The sequence below is a fragment of the Sprattus sprattus genome (assembly GCF_963457725.1).
Source record: "Sprattus sprattus genome assembly, chromosome: 7".
Lineage (NCBI taxonomy): Eukaryota > Metazoa > Chordata > Actinopteri > Clupeiformes > Clupeidae > Sprattus > Sprattus sprattus.
The window spans coordinates 8306226-8320894 of record NC_137926.1 but is presented as its reverse complement, the minus strand read 5'-3'; the positions used below and the strand labels follow the sequence as shown (position 1 = coordinate 8320894).

The 14669-nt window shown below is 48.1% G+C and overlaps 1 protein-coding gene across 1 annotated transcript in view; it reads left to right on the top strand.

The window, feature by feature from the left end:
* The window catches only part of ift74 (intraflagellar transport 74), a gene marked incomplete at its 5' end in the record, with an annotated part of 21625 nt that extends 10650 nt beyond the window's left edge, over positions 1-10975 (top strand). Inside the window, 6 exons of the mRNA XM_080841673.1 lie at positions 280-377; positions 847-973; positions 6414-6577; positions 9292-9417; positions 10284-10344; positions 10741-10975. Coding sequence (XP_080697799.1) covers positions 280-377; positions 847-973; positions 6414-6577; positions 9292-9417; positions 10284-10344; positions 10741-10856 — 692 coding nt within the window. The 3' untranslated portion in view covers positions 10857-10975. The remainder of the gene's footprint in view (positions 1-279; positions 378-846; positions 974-6413; positions 6578-9291; positions 9418-10283; positions 10345-10740) is intronic.
* Positions 10976-14669: the final 3694 nt, after the last annotated feature.

Below are 14669 nucleotides of genomic sequence, written 5' to 3'. Positions count from 1 at the left end.
TCTTATTTATTACTTAAACAAAATGTATTTTTGATGTATTGTCTGATTTTGATTTATGTTTGATATATACGTAAATGCCTTTTTTTAAGGTTGTATAGCCTTTTTCACTCTGGCAGGGGGACTGCCAATGGAAACTAGCCTTTTGGCTATAATTGGGTGCATTTACATCTTAATGTTCATGAATGTACACTGTCCCTCTTGATCAAATAAACAAATTGATTGATTGATTGAAACTATGCCGCTACGCTAATGGTGCTAACAGGTCTGGCTGTTTCTCAGGTTTCCTGGAGACCTATGATGAAGCCAAAGCCCAGGAGCTGGAGCGCCATCAGCAGACCCAAGCCAACGTCGTGACCCTTCTAGAACATTCCAGCAGGGTGAGTGAAAACCACAGAAGCTCTCTCTGATACCACAGACGTTAAGACCAGTCTATATTTTGTTAGCTGAGCACGTCGCGCGTTGACGTGTTTATAGTCTTGACATTTCTGATGAGAGTTGGTTTCAATCAAGCACCCGAAACAACCACTTGATGCTATTGTTGTTTTTGGCAGCTGCCTTAACCAAGTTTGTGTTTTTTGAATCAAGTTTTTGGCATATGAACCAAATGGACAGGGATACATCTCAGTATCCCTCATGACATTTATCCCTCTGTGTTTCACGATACACACTTCAAAAGGTTGTCCATACCAGACTGATGTTAAAATCTCTGTCAGTCAAAAGTCCCTGGTTGTCACATTTCTCTCTTTCTCTCTCTCTCCATCTCTTTCCTCTCTCTCTCTCTCTCTCTCTCTCTCTCTCTCTCTCTCTCTCTCTCTCTCTCTCTCTCTCTCTCTCTCTGTTCGGCAGAACATGACGCGCCTGCGGCAGATCTCCTCGGTCACGGCTCACGAGTTGCGCTCCATACAGGAGGACCTCAGCTTCAAAGAGACGGAGATGTACAAGTCCGAGAGCACAGCCAAAGGCCTGTCCTCAGGTCAGACCCCCATAGCCTCACATACTTTATTCACATATCTGTCCTCAACAAAGAACCAGAGTAATATATATTTCTGTTTCATCCTAAATACTGTTCACTTTATTCTGTGGTTTTCACAATATAATATGTTTGAGGACCCACTTTGCTGAACTGTAACATTTAAAGCTTTTGTTGCTAGTACTTCAGAGGATGGTATCTATTAGGTAAACTATTGAATTATAATTTTGACAAATAAGGTTCTACTGCACATGCGGGAGTACGTCTGTGCTGTGTGTGTTGAGGCGGCTCAGTGGGGTCTTAGGGCGGTTTCACACTCGAGAGTTTGGTCCAAAACTAAACTAAACCCGTGTCAATATAATTAGTTAGCTCAGCTCAGTTCAGTTTGCTTTACTGGTGTTAAAGCTGCTTTCCAAACCCGAGAGCGGACCCTAGTCTGCCTGAGGGAGAACGCAGACCGCTAACGACGAGTGCATGCCAAAATAAGCAAATGCACTTAATTGCAATCACTAGAAAATGCTGTGTGTATGCTAATGTTTAATGTGAAATTATTAATCAACGTGCAATTTTCTAAAACACAAAAAAAATTATGACTAGACGACATCCGCCAGCCTATTTCTCCCAGATCAGTTCTCACTGAGATTCAAAAAAGGAATTTGCTGCTGTGAAACTGAAATGACTGTTTGTTTGCTGCTGTGAGGGCATAGCCAGAAGCCAGGTCTAACCAGAGACAAATATCCCTTTGTGAATCCCAGTTAGAACTGATCTGGGAGAAATAGACTGACATTGCCAGACAACATGCTGCTCTTGGCTTTGTTAACCCAGGCTACCGGCTCTGCTCCCTTCACAGCAGCAGAGACACAGTCATCCAGTCTTACAGCAGCACTGCCACTTACAGTAGAGCTAGTGTTATAGCAGCACTTAGAGTAGCGCTAGTGTTATAGCTGCACTTAGAGTAGCACTAGTGTTACAGCTGCACTTAGAGTAGCACTAGTGTTATAGCAGCACTTAGAGTAGCACTGGTGTTACAGCAGCACTGCCACTTAGAGTAGAGCTAGTGTTATAGCAGCACTAAGAGTAGGGCTAGTGTTATAGCAGCACTTAGAGTAGCACTAGTGTTATAGCAGCACTTAGAGTAGAGCTAGTGTTATAGCAGCACTTAGAGTAGCACTAGTGTTATAGCAGCACTTAGAGTAGAGCTAGTGTTATAGCAGCACTTAGAGTAGCACTAGTGTTATAGCAGCACTTAGAGTAGAGCTAGTGTTATAGCAGCACTTAGAGTAGCACTAGTGTTATAGCAGCACTTAGAGTAGCGCTAGTATTATAGCAGCACTTACAGTAGCACTAGTGTTATAGCAGCACTGCCACTTAGAGTAGCGCTAGTGTAACAGCAGCACTGCCACTTAGAGTGGCGCTAGTGTTATAGCAGCACTGCCACTTAGAGTAGCGCTAGTGTTATAGCAGCAGAAACACTTAGAGTAGCGCTAGTATAACAGCAGCACTGCCACTTAGAGTAACGCTAGTGTTATAGCAGCACTTAGAGTAGTGCTAGTGTCATAGCAGCAGAGAGACTTAGAGTGGAGCTAGTGTTATAGCAGCAGAGACACTTAGAGTGGAGCTAGTGTTACATCAGCCTAAGTGTAGCTCTGCTGGCTCTGCATCACTGACAGAATAAGGGTTAGCAAGGCCGGTAGGACATAGACTAATGTTCATATCCAAACTAGTTCGAGTGTTTAGTCTACTACTTGAATGCTGAATGTTGTTCACAACCTTAAGAAGCAGCCAAGTAGTTTGACATGGGAAGACTGATTGAGAAACTTTAAAAGGAAAAGGTTGTGGAAAAGTCTTTAATTTTGTGTCTGTTGAAAGCGGGTCCGTCCCCACTCCCACTCCCACCACACCACACCCGACTGAGGTCATTAGCACTAGTGGTTGATAGAGCTCACCTCATGTAGATGATGGAAAGCATTATAATCACTATAGTTACTAATCTTGTGTGGAAGGGCAGTAGAGGCAGCAGGAATTCAGCGATCAGGTCATTACAATCACTATAGCAACTAATCGTGTGTGGAAGGGCAGGAAGGGCCGGAAGGAATTCAGCGATCGGGTCCTCAGGAACCGGATTAAGAAACCCTGGGTCAGGGGTGTGACCTATGACCTGAACTGCAGTAAGGCAGGTCTTACAGCAAGGCTAGTGTGGCACCCCATCGCCAGAGCAGGACGAGCCTCTGAGGCCGGAGTGTACCTGAGCCAGTCCCCCCTTGAGCTCTGCCACCCTGCAGACTCCCTTCCGGGCCCCCATTTCCTGCCCACCCCCCCAACCCCCAACTCCATCCCCTCAAACTCTTATTTATCAAATGAGCTGCTGAAACTGAGCCAAGAGGCCTTCCTTCCTTTGTGTTGGGCTCCTCCCCCCTCCCCCCCCCCCCCCCCAAACCCCCTGTACATACCATGAACCCCTCCCCCCTAGCCCCCCCAAAAACATCTCTTATCTCATCAGGGCCACCGCAGAAAACCAGCCGCGACACTTCCGCTATTTCGACTATTCTAGGCCGGGGTCCGGCATTGTTCGTTTGCACTTATTTATTTGGCTTTGCGGCAGCTGACTTTTCACAGCGCCGTAAAAACTGGGGAAGCTAATTGGTGACCAGCGGTGGGGTTTGCTTTGAAGGCCCCTGTGTGTTGCGGAGAGGTCTTTGGGTCTCTGTGTGGGTTTGAGGTGTGCTAGGGGAGGTTTTAGCACAGGGGGGGACGGTGGAGAGGTACACCGAGGTAAAGTACACAGTATTAATAAACAGACGATTATCTGCTCAACACAACTGGGCATCCGCAACGTCCCTGTATAAATATTTTCGGTAAGCGAAGCCAAGATATTCATTCCCCAAGGGTTGGAAGTCTGCAGAAATCCTTCGGTGTGGGTGGTGTGGGGTGGTGTAGCAGTTTGTTTGTATTTGAGTGGGTGGAAGAAAGACATTTTAGTGTGTGTGTGTGTGTGTGTGTGTGTGTGTGTGTGTGTGTGTGTGTGTGTGTGTGTGTGTGTGTGTATGGGTGTGCATCTGGTTTGGGGAGTGGGTTGTAGGGGTGTGTGTGTGTGTGGGTGTGTGTGTGTGTGTGTGTGTGTGTGCATCTGGTTTAGGGAGTGGGTCGTAGGGGTGTGTGTGTATGTGTGTGTGTGTGTTGGTGTGCATCTGGTTTGGGGAGTGGGTTGTAGGGATGTGTACGTGTGTGTGGTTGAGGGATTACAGTACAGGGGTGGATGTGTGTCTGTGTATGTGCCTGGGGTGGGGTGGGGAGTAGAGCAGAGGGGTTTGAGTGTGTGTGTGTGTGGTTGAGGGATTATATTCAAGGGGTGTACGTGTGTGTGTGTGTGTGTGTGTGTGTGTGTGTCTGAGGGTGGGGAGTAGTAGAGCAGAGGGGTTTCAGTGTGTGTGTGGTTGAGGGATTATATCCGAGGCGTGTACGTGTGTGTGTGTGTGTGTGTGTGTGTCTGAGGGTGGAGAAGGAGGTCTGCACCCGGCGTAAAAGGCTAACCCCAGGAGGAAGCGGCAGAGAATGCACAGAAGTGCTGATGGGGCACTTTGTGAGTCTTTCGCCGCTCCGAGCGCTACGGCCTCTGCAAACAGTGTGGCCGGCAGGCTGCCTATCAGGAGGAACCGGCCCACTTCCCCTTCCTGCCCCGAGAGTAGCAGGGGCAACAGAGCTCTGCCTCAGAGGAGGGGTGGAGTGTGTGTCTGTCTGTGTGTGTGTGTGTGTGTGTGTGTGTTTGTGTGTGTATTGGGGGGGGGGGGGGGGGGGGGTGTTTGGGTGGAGGCTTTGGGTGGGGGGTGTCATTAGACTAACAGGCAGACTAGGGGACAGCTTGCAAGGATGTGTTAAGATGTTGTTGCCGTGTCATTGCCACAGAGCATAGGGACATGAAGCTTTGGTTTTGCAATCAGCATGCTTGGGTGGGGTGAAAAGAGGGATGGAGGATTTCTCCATCAGTTTGTGTGGGGTCCTATACTAGCAGAGGGGGGATTGCAGCAAGTTTTGCAGTTAAGAGAATAAACAGAGGTAATTCAAAGCCAGCCACACAGTGGGTATATCTCATCTCAATCTCCCAGCTTTTGCATTCTTTTTACGGGGGTTTGACCGCCCAGTGCTTAACCATCGATCGTGCTGACATTTGCCAGAAAGGATTGAGTTGGGCCTCCAAAGACTTGGCTAAGACTCGTGCCGGAGGATCAGTTTTATATGGTTTGTGCAACACCGCGAATTATAAAAGAATACGACTATGAACTGTAACGAAATGAAAAATGAAATATCCAGTGGAAAACTGAATCCCATATCCTGAGCGCTGGGCTCTTCCAGCTGCTCCAGCCTTGCGGTGGGATCTCCCCGGTGCTCCGCGAGGGCTGGGCTGATGAGTCTGGAGCCGCCCTCGCGGCTCTCATGTTCTGGTCGGGGTTATGGCTCTGGTCACGGAGGTGGCTTGGGTGTCTTCCTCCGCGCATTAATAACGTGGCCGTTGTCCAGGTTCTTGCCTTGCGCAAAACGAAGAGGTCCTCCGTGGTTTGGAGAAAAACGAAGACTTGCTCGCCGAATCCAATGTCGAAAAAGCAAATAGAAGCTCGTCGATCAGTGCCTGTCAGCAGAATTGTCGAGTTTTATGCGAAATGGCGAAACCACGTGGCCTGGTTTCGTTTGAAAGGCAGCGCCTCCGGCATAGTTGGAAGTGAAGACTGAGGTGGCCTAGGTGAAGAGAGCTCTGGGCCTGCAGCTGGTGTCTGAGCTTTCAGCACTGTCTGGTGTGTCTCGGGTGTTCCCGGCTCTGGTGGTTGAGGCATAGCGGAGAGGGCAGTGTGAACAGCAGCTAAAGTGACACATTCAGGGGGGATAGGGGCTCCTGAAAAGAAGCAGAGTCGTATTTTTGCGTAGGCGTAACAGCTTGGGAGCGCCCCTTGTGTAGGCGCATATGTTAACAAGAGCAATCCAAGATTTCTGACCTCCAGCAAGGAGGTACACAAATCCGGATCCAGATCCGGATCATCCTGAAATTTTAATGGGGATGTCCCAGGACCAAGATCCACCTCTTGTGAAAATGTCAGAAAGATCCGCCCAGTAGTTTCTGAGAAATCTTGTCCACAGACAGACAAACAGACAAACAGACGGACAAATAAATTAACGGACCCGATCGCATAACCTCCTTGCTGGAGGTAATTACGTTTGTATGTGTGGTATTATGGTCATCATCAAGAGATGTTTTCGCCCGACATTTTGACCAAAAGCAACAGACATACAGTTTCCAAGGGCTGCTTATCAAAAATGTACGTGTTGTTGTGCACAGGTGTTCTTATGTTTATTTCTGTGTGTGTGTGTATGTGTGTATGTGTGTGTGTGTGTGTGTGTGCGTGTGTGTGTGTGTGTGTGTGTGCGTGTGTGTGTGTGTGTGTGTGCACTATAGAGAACCACCGGCTCCAGGAGGACCTGCAGAAGGTGGAGCAGCTGGAGGGAAAGATCACTTCGGAGCTGGACAGCCTGAGAGAGCGCATCCAGCACATGAACGACGGCCTGCAGACCTACAGCAACCTCGACGCCCTCAAGGCCACCGGAGAGGACAAGAAGAAGGTGAGGGGCTGCCCGAGACCAGTCGTCCAGCTCTTAATAACTCTCTAACGTGGGAGGCTGCGCTGCCCTGGCTCTCGGGTCTATGGGTGATGATTCAGGCCAGTGTTCCCTGATAAGGGTGGTTAGTCAGTCTACTCATGTTCATAGTTAACTCTACACACCTGATCAGGGTGGTTAGTCAGTCTACTCATGTTCATAGTTAACTCTACACACCTGGTTAGGGTGGTTAGTCAGTCTACTCATGTTCATAGTTAACTCTACACACCTGGTTAGGGTGGTTAGTCAGTCTACTCATGTTCATAGTTAACTCTACACACCTGATCAGGGTGGTTAGTCAGTCTACTCATGTTCATAGTTAACTCTACACACCTGATCAGGGTGGTTAGTCAGTCTACTCATGTTCATAGTTAACTCTACACACCTGATCAGGGTGGTTAGTCAGTCTACTCATGTTCATAGTTAACTCTACACACCTGATCAGGGTGGTTAGTCAGTCTACTCATGTTCATAGTTAACTCTACACACTTGATCAGGGTGGTTAGTCAGTCTACTCATGTTCATAGTTAGCTCTACACACCTGATCAGGGTGGTTAGTCAGTCTACTCATGTTCATAGTTAACTCTACACACTTGATCAGGGTGGTTAGTCAGTCTACTCATGTTCATAGTTAGCTCTACACACCTGATCAGGGTGGTTAGTCAGTCTACTCATGTTCATAGTTAGCTCTACACACCTGATCAGGGTGGTTAGTCAGTCTACTCATGTTCATAGTTAACTCTACACACCTGATCAGGGTGGTTAGTCAGTCTACTCATGTTCATAGTTAACTCTACACACCTGATCAGGGTGGTTAGTCAGTCTACTCATGTTCATAGTTAACTCTACACACCTGATCAGGGTGGTTAGTCAGTCTACTCATGTTCATAGTTAACTCTACACGCCTGATTAGGGTGGGAGCGAGTCTAATTATGTTCATAGTTAGCTCTACACACCTGATGCATCTGATCAAGAGCACTGGAGGTATTTTGTGTGTGTATTTGTTGACTGAGGTGTGGATGGATATGACTTGGCTGTCTACCAGAGGCTTTTATCTGTGGTCCGGCATGTTTCATCGAGTTTGCATTGAACAACACAGGCTCATTAGTGTTTGTAGCCGTGCATTCAGCCATGTTTTCGTACACATACACACCCACACACACACACATACACACACACACACACACACACACACACACACACACACACACACACACACACGAAAACACATCTTAGACATGAAGATAAGATCTGGGCTTTCACATTTTCACACCTCTAAAAAGAAAAAAAAGAAAAACTCCCGGCGTTCGGAAAGCCTGTGCCACCATCTGCTCCGGGAGATTTGGGGCTGGTTGAAGACGGCCACCAGATAAAGGCCCCCTCTCGCTGTTCTCAGACTCAGGCACAGGAAGAATATTCACTCCTCAGCCACCTTTTCCTCTGTCTTGCGGGAGAGGCGCCCTGACAGACGTATCCGACGTGCTCCCGCTTCCCAGGCTGCCTCTCCAGCAGCAGATAGCAGCGCAGTGTAAACACCGATAGGCCTGTTCCCGCCCGCCAGACAACTCACAGGAATGTTTCCATAGAAACCGGTGTGTGTGTGTGTGTGTGTGTGTGTGTGTGTGTGTGTGTGTGTGTGTGTGTGTGTGTGTGTGTGTTTGGGTGCATGGGTGTGCTCTGCCAGTGTGTGTGTGCTTTTCTGTGCATGAGTCTGTTTGTGCCTGTGTGGGTGTGTTTATGCAGTGTGTGTTTATGTGTGTGTTTGTTTGTGTGTGTGTGTGTGTGTGTGTGTGTGTGTGTGTCTGTGTGTGTCTGTGTGTGGCAAGGCGGAGGGGGCCTTAAAAGCATCTCTTTGCTTTATCAGAGAAAAGACTTGGGAATGGGGATGGGGGTGGGTTTGAGGGGGCCTTTCTTCGACAGGATGCAGGTTTCTCTGCAGTGTTTGACACCAGGAAGACATGTTTCTTCCACTGAAGAGCTCCTGACTCACCCCCCAGAGTGCCGGGCTCCTCCTAGAGCCTCCCTGGCTCCTGAGAGTCCACACACACACACACACACACACACACACGTGGTTGTGCAGATGCACTCTCAGGAAACAGTCGTCTCCTCTCCGGGTTTTGATTTACGAACGTCATGCATCGTTTGTTTGCTGTATGGGCAGGATAAAGAATAATGAAAGTGTTATGATTAGAAAGTGAAAAAAATGATAAAAGCAAAAAGAAATGTAATGTGACTGGAATGAATATGAGCTTTTTCTATATCGAGAATTTGATACATTACATCTGTTCTCCTTACTTTGCCTCCCCATCTCCACACTCTCTCTCTCTCTCTCTCTCTCTCTCTCTCCGTCTTATTCTTTATTATCTCTTTCTCTCTGTCTTTCTCTTGCCCATCTCACTCTCTCTCTCCCTCTCTCTCTCTTTCTCTTTCCCATCTCTCTCTCTCTCCCTCTCTCTCTCTTTCTCTTTCCCATCTCTCTCTCTCTCCCTCTCTCTCTCTCTCTTTCTCTTTCCCATCTCTCTCTCCCTCTCTCTCTCTTTCTCTTTCCAATCTCTCTCTTTCTCCCATCTCTCTCCTTCTCTCTCCCCTTCTCTATTTCTCTCTCTTTGTCTTTCTCTCTCTCTCTCTCTTTCTCTCTGTCTCCCATCTCTCTCTCTCTCTTTCTCTCTCCATCTCAGAGGTTGCAGGAGGAGCAGGTCTCCCTCACCACGCGTAGGGACACCTTCAAGAAGGTGATGGCGAAGATGAACCAGGAGTATGAAGCTCTTAAGACCCAGCTTCAAGAGAACGAGACTCACGCTCAGGTGAACCTTACTGCCCCGCCTCCCAGTGTCCATCACCACTCAAGTCATCATGCTGAACACTCACACTCACACACACACACACCCTCAGCTACACAGTCCCTCCCAGAGTCCATCAAAACGTCCATCAAAACGTCATCATGTTGAACACTCACACACACACGCACCCCACAGCTACTGTCCTTGCTCTAGACAGTGTTTGTGTCAAACCTCCCTCAACTTGTGTCCTCACAAACAGCCAAGCCATCATGCTGAACACACACACACACACACACACACACACACAAACACCCTCAGCTACACAGTCCCTCCGCTCCCATCCCAGCTCTAGTCAATGTTTGTTCCACTTGTGTCCTCACAAACATCCTCTGAACGCATCTCGAGGTGAACACAGCATGGCCGATCACATGAAGTATGATATAGTTTATCTCTGTAATGTATAGATACATAGTAAAGGCCTCCCATCATCACCTGGTGCCAATCAGTATCTCTGCACTGTGGCTCCAGTAGCTGTAGTAATGGCTACGGGTTTCCATAGGTTAACTGGGCTTTCACAGACAGTCTTGGCAAGAGTAGGAGACTATCATCCAGAGGAAGCAGTTTCTGCGCAGTCCAGCAGATTCTCCCAACTAAAGGGCTGTGCTGATCGAGGAAGGATGGAACCGACCCCAGATAATCCCCGCAGGGGTAACAGGGTCATCTGATGTGACTAAGACGGCCACAGGCTTCAGGGGCGACCCCACACGACCTGCACTGGTTGATGTGCAATGGTGGTGGAGGAGTTTTCGGGCCGCGGTTGCATTTGCAGGTGTGCAGATGAGGAACTTCTCTCTCTCTCTCTCTAATGTGTGCGTTTTCTCTCTCTGCAGCTCACTAACCTGGAGAGGAAATGGCAGCACCACGAACAGAACAACTTTGTCATGAAAGAGTGTATCCTTTTTTTGCCATCCCAAAACTGAGTATTCAAGGCTGTATCACAAAAGCACGACACTGAACTCAAAGCACAAATCACTGCTCCCCGGGCGCCGCTGAAGGCGTGTGTATCACTACCCTGGATGGGTAAAATGCAGAGATAGAATTCAGAGTGTGTGTGTGTCACTATCTCTGCCATAAACATAGTCACTAGTCACTAGGGCTCATTTCATTAAACTCAAAGCAAAACACTGGGGTCAGTATGGTAACATTGCAAAGTGAGTCTGAATTTAGCCAGTGTAACCATGTAGAAGAGGGCAGAGTTGCCCTGTGCATGTCTGTGAGGAAACGTCTGGTAATAAATCTATGGCCTGATTTATCTTCCATCTTCCTCAACTCAACTCCTGCTTCCAGTCATTGCTTCCAAAGGCATGGAGAGCGACTACCGTCCCGTGGTGAAGACCGTCACCAAGCAGCTGAGTGACTACAACAGGATCCTGATCGAGGTCCTGCAGGGCAGCCGTGGCTGAGAAAACCCCCTACTTCCTGTCGCTTGACAGCATCCATTACGGCTCCGCCAGTCTGTCCCCCGGACACTTCCTGTGAGAGACAGGGCCGTCCCTTAATTACCACACCGCTCCACATTTAGAATGATCCGCTATATGGATTCACATCAAAGATGTCTTGCATGCATACTATATGCATAGGCAAAAGACTTAACTGGTTTCATAACTGGTTGAATTATTATACATAAAACACAACAATGATCTGCTGTGAAATGTATTTTATAACTCCAAAAAATATAAATACATGAGTATCATTGATGGATTGTATTATTATTATTATTTATATATATATATATATATATATTACAATACTGATTCAATAAACATTTTTGTAAAAGAATGCCTGTGGTTTTATTCCTTTGAACTGCTGTATTTGATATGATGGGTCTGGTCATGGGAAGAATATAGTGATAATAAAGACTTTAGTCTTTAGTGATGCTGCACAGAGACAGGGCAGAACGGGAGGAGTTGTCAGAGCCAGGTCTTGCTTCATCTGTCTGGCCCTGCCAGTACTTGAGGATTTAGCATGAAATGTGGTCTGCAAGAATTGGAGTTGGAGTGAATCTGAGTTGTTTTTTTGTTTCTCTCTCCCTCTGTGTGTGTGCGCGTGTGTGTACCCATGTGTGTGTGTGTGTGTGTACCCATGTGTGTGCCAGGTCTTCAGCATACCACTGCTAAGCAGTGTGATCCAGAATGGTAGCAGGGGTTAACGGTGGGCAGGAACTGGACCTGCTGATAACACTATTGTTTTAATGCAATTGGTTTCCGCCTAGCACTATCACAGTAGGAGGCCCGGTGTTTCCCAACCAGTGTGGCCTCATGCCCTGCCTAGCTCTGTCTGTATATGTGTGTGTGTTCGTGTGTGTGTGTGTGTGTGTGTGAGTGTGTGTGTGTGTGTGTGTGTGTGTTAAATTAACTTAAAGAGGTGTGAAACACCATTGACATTGAATGTCGTACACAATTAGTGGTTATTTGTCATTACCCAAAATCCATAGTTGAGACGAGTTGCTATTCTCACTCTGAAGGCTGTCTGAATAGCAACGGCACGACTCATCACATGTTGGAAGGAAAGGAAAAAACACAAGTGGAGGAGACGAGTAAAAACCTCAGAATGAGACGGAGGAAGAGACAGAGAAGCAAGCGAGTGAGTGAGTCAGTGTGGAACATATTGTTTGTGGATGTATGAGAAAAGGAAAAGTAAAGATAAAGAACAATTGTCCACGAGGAGATGAGGGTGGGGGGGGGGCCTGTGTGTTTGTCCTTAGTCGGGATGACTAGAAGTGGGGGGATTTCCACCGCAGCATAACAGCACTGCAATCAGGGCCAATAGGCACGCAGCAAACCCCAGTAGCGGCACACTGGCTTCCTGTAAAACTGTCCTTTAATTACTCTGATGGAGAGAAAATAAACCAATTGTTCCTCAATTTTCCCCCTTGTACACAATCCGCGGCACAAGCCAGTGTTTTGTCTTGCGACTAACAATGCCTCCTCAAAGTGTGCGCTGACTTGTGCTGACCCGGAACAAGAGCAGAAATAACAAACTCTTAGGGGTTGTATTAAAGTAATGAGATCATTGGTTTTTGTCACAGTGTGGGGCGCATTCTTCTGTCCCGGGAGGTCAAAACAGCACAGAGAACTTAACAGTGTGTGAGTGAACCCTGGGTAAAGTCACAGCGTGGTTTTCGTGTTTGTTCTGTGGAGAGACCGGACTAATTGGCCCCATTGTGTAACTAGCTGAATGTTGACCAGCTGTGTACAGGAGTAAGTGGTCTGGGAGCAGAGGCATAGCCCCCAGCTCCAAGCACCAAGGTTCAGGCCTGCAAACCCACCCCTTCCCTGGGCTGAGCCACAGGACTTTGGTGGGGCTGAACCCCTGCCTGACAGGCTGCATCAATTAGTGCAGAAAGAGTGAGTGCTAACCGCTGATGCCAGGAGGTTTTAGGGTTCCCCTGGTGACCCTAACGCTGCTGTAACGCCCTCTGGCAGCCTGACTGGCTCACTACCGCACCCCAGAACACTGGAACGAGGTGAGCCGATGAGAGGTGTGTAGACGCAGCTTCAACACACACACACTCACACACACACACACACCAAATTTGCCTTTACCTCTTCTAGTTTTCCTCGTCGCCTTCTCTGCCCGCACCCACACCCCCTCACTCTCTTTCCTCTCGCTCCCACTTAGCTACTGGTCAGCAAGTACACACACCCTTAAGACAATAGCCTCACACCCAGGCAGAGTTTTATGGACACCCTCCCTCGCACAGACCCACGCTCAGCGCACTCACACTTGGCATACGCGTCCCTCTCTGGCTGCGAACCTCTTTAGGGTGGGAGTCCAGGAAAGAGGAACTCTACCCTTTTTCTCCGCAAGGCCAGTGACAGAGTTACAACTCCCTGTGCACTGAGGGAGAGAAAGAAATAGAAGAGAGGTAGAGGGAGAGAGACAGAGGGCCATGACCCTTCACTGAGCCCAGTGAAGATGATCTCTATCATTTCCCCTTCACTTTGGCATCTTCCCCCCCTCGCTCCCACTTTCTCTCACTTTTTTTCTCTTTAACTTCATCTCTGTCTGTCTCTCTCTCGAGCCTCTTTTGCAAGAGTCATCACTGCTAAAAAAGAGGGCCCCATTATCTGCCTGAGATTTCACAATGTCGCGCCTAGACAGTAGTGTGTGAGACGCTCACTGTTGTTAACCCCTCTGTCAGGGAGGGATGTGAGTGTGGTGAGAAAGATGGCCGCCCTGTCAGGGTGTTGGGTATCGGGCTGAATGAATGGCAGTGCTGCCTCACTGTTTCCACAGCTGCTGCCTTCCTTCGCGCCGCTCGAGCAGAGGAAGAAACACAGACCTCTGTCAAAACAAAAGTCCTCAAACCTGTTCCTCTCGCCGAGTCAAAGGGGCCATGAGAATATTTTTCCTAGGGTGTGAATGCACCCAAACCGTGCCTGGGGCCAGTCGTCGATATAAATGGCGGTTCTCACAGAGCCACCGGCTGGAGTGGAATGAGAGTCCCTGCTGGGAAAGAATGTTCGTCCCGTGTATGTTAATCTGCCGTGTGTGTGTGTGTGTGTGTGTGTGTGTGTGTGTGTGTGTGTGTGTGTGCGCGCCCTTTGATAATCTTGCCCATTCTAGAAGAAGCAGAATGGAGGGAAAAATGAGAGAACAGTAAAACAGGACAGGGCTCCAGGCTGCACTCTGGGGACCGGGTCGCCGTGGCTACGATAGAATCCCAGGCTTCTTTCCTGAGCAAAGACATGGGGTGGCGGCATCTGTGTGTGTGAGCCGCTGAGGAGGTCACTGGACTAGTAGCCCCAAACCAACCTCCCCCTTCATTTGCTGCGTTTCCTGATGGAGTTTCTGTGTGTCTCCTCACATTATACACACACACACACACACACACACACACACACACACACACCATTATATCACTCCTCAGACCCCTGGGTCCAACCTTCAGCCTCCTGCCCTCACCCAGAGTGCTAATAAAGGTCAGGCAGGGAACAGCAAAAAAAATCCTTCTTGGTAACAACCTCCATTGACCACATGCTCACTCTCACCTCCTCTCTAACACTCACACACACACCTGTTTAAGCTGGAAAATACATGTGTGATTTATCAGCCCTGGGCTTTTGGAAAACCAATATCTTTTCCATATGGTCCAATTCAGTTCCAAAGTCGAAGGAGAAGATTCTGGATGAAGTTTTTTGGGGAGTGCACTCTTCACAGTTTTTTTTTTTTTATTATTATTATTTTTATTCTATGAGGACTTCTGTAGCTGT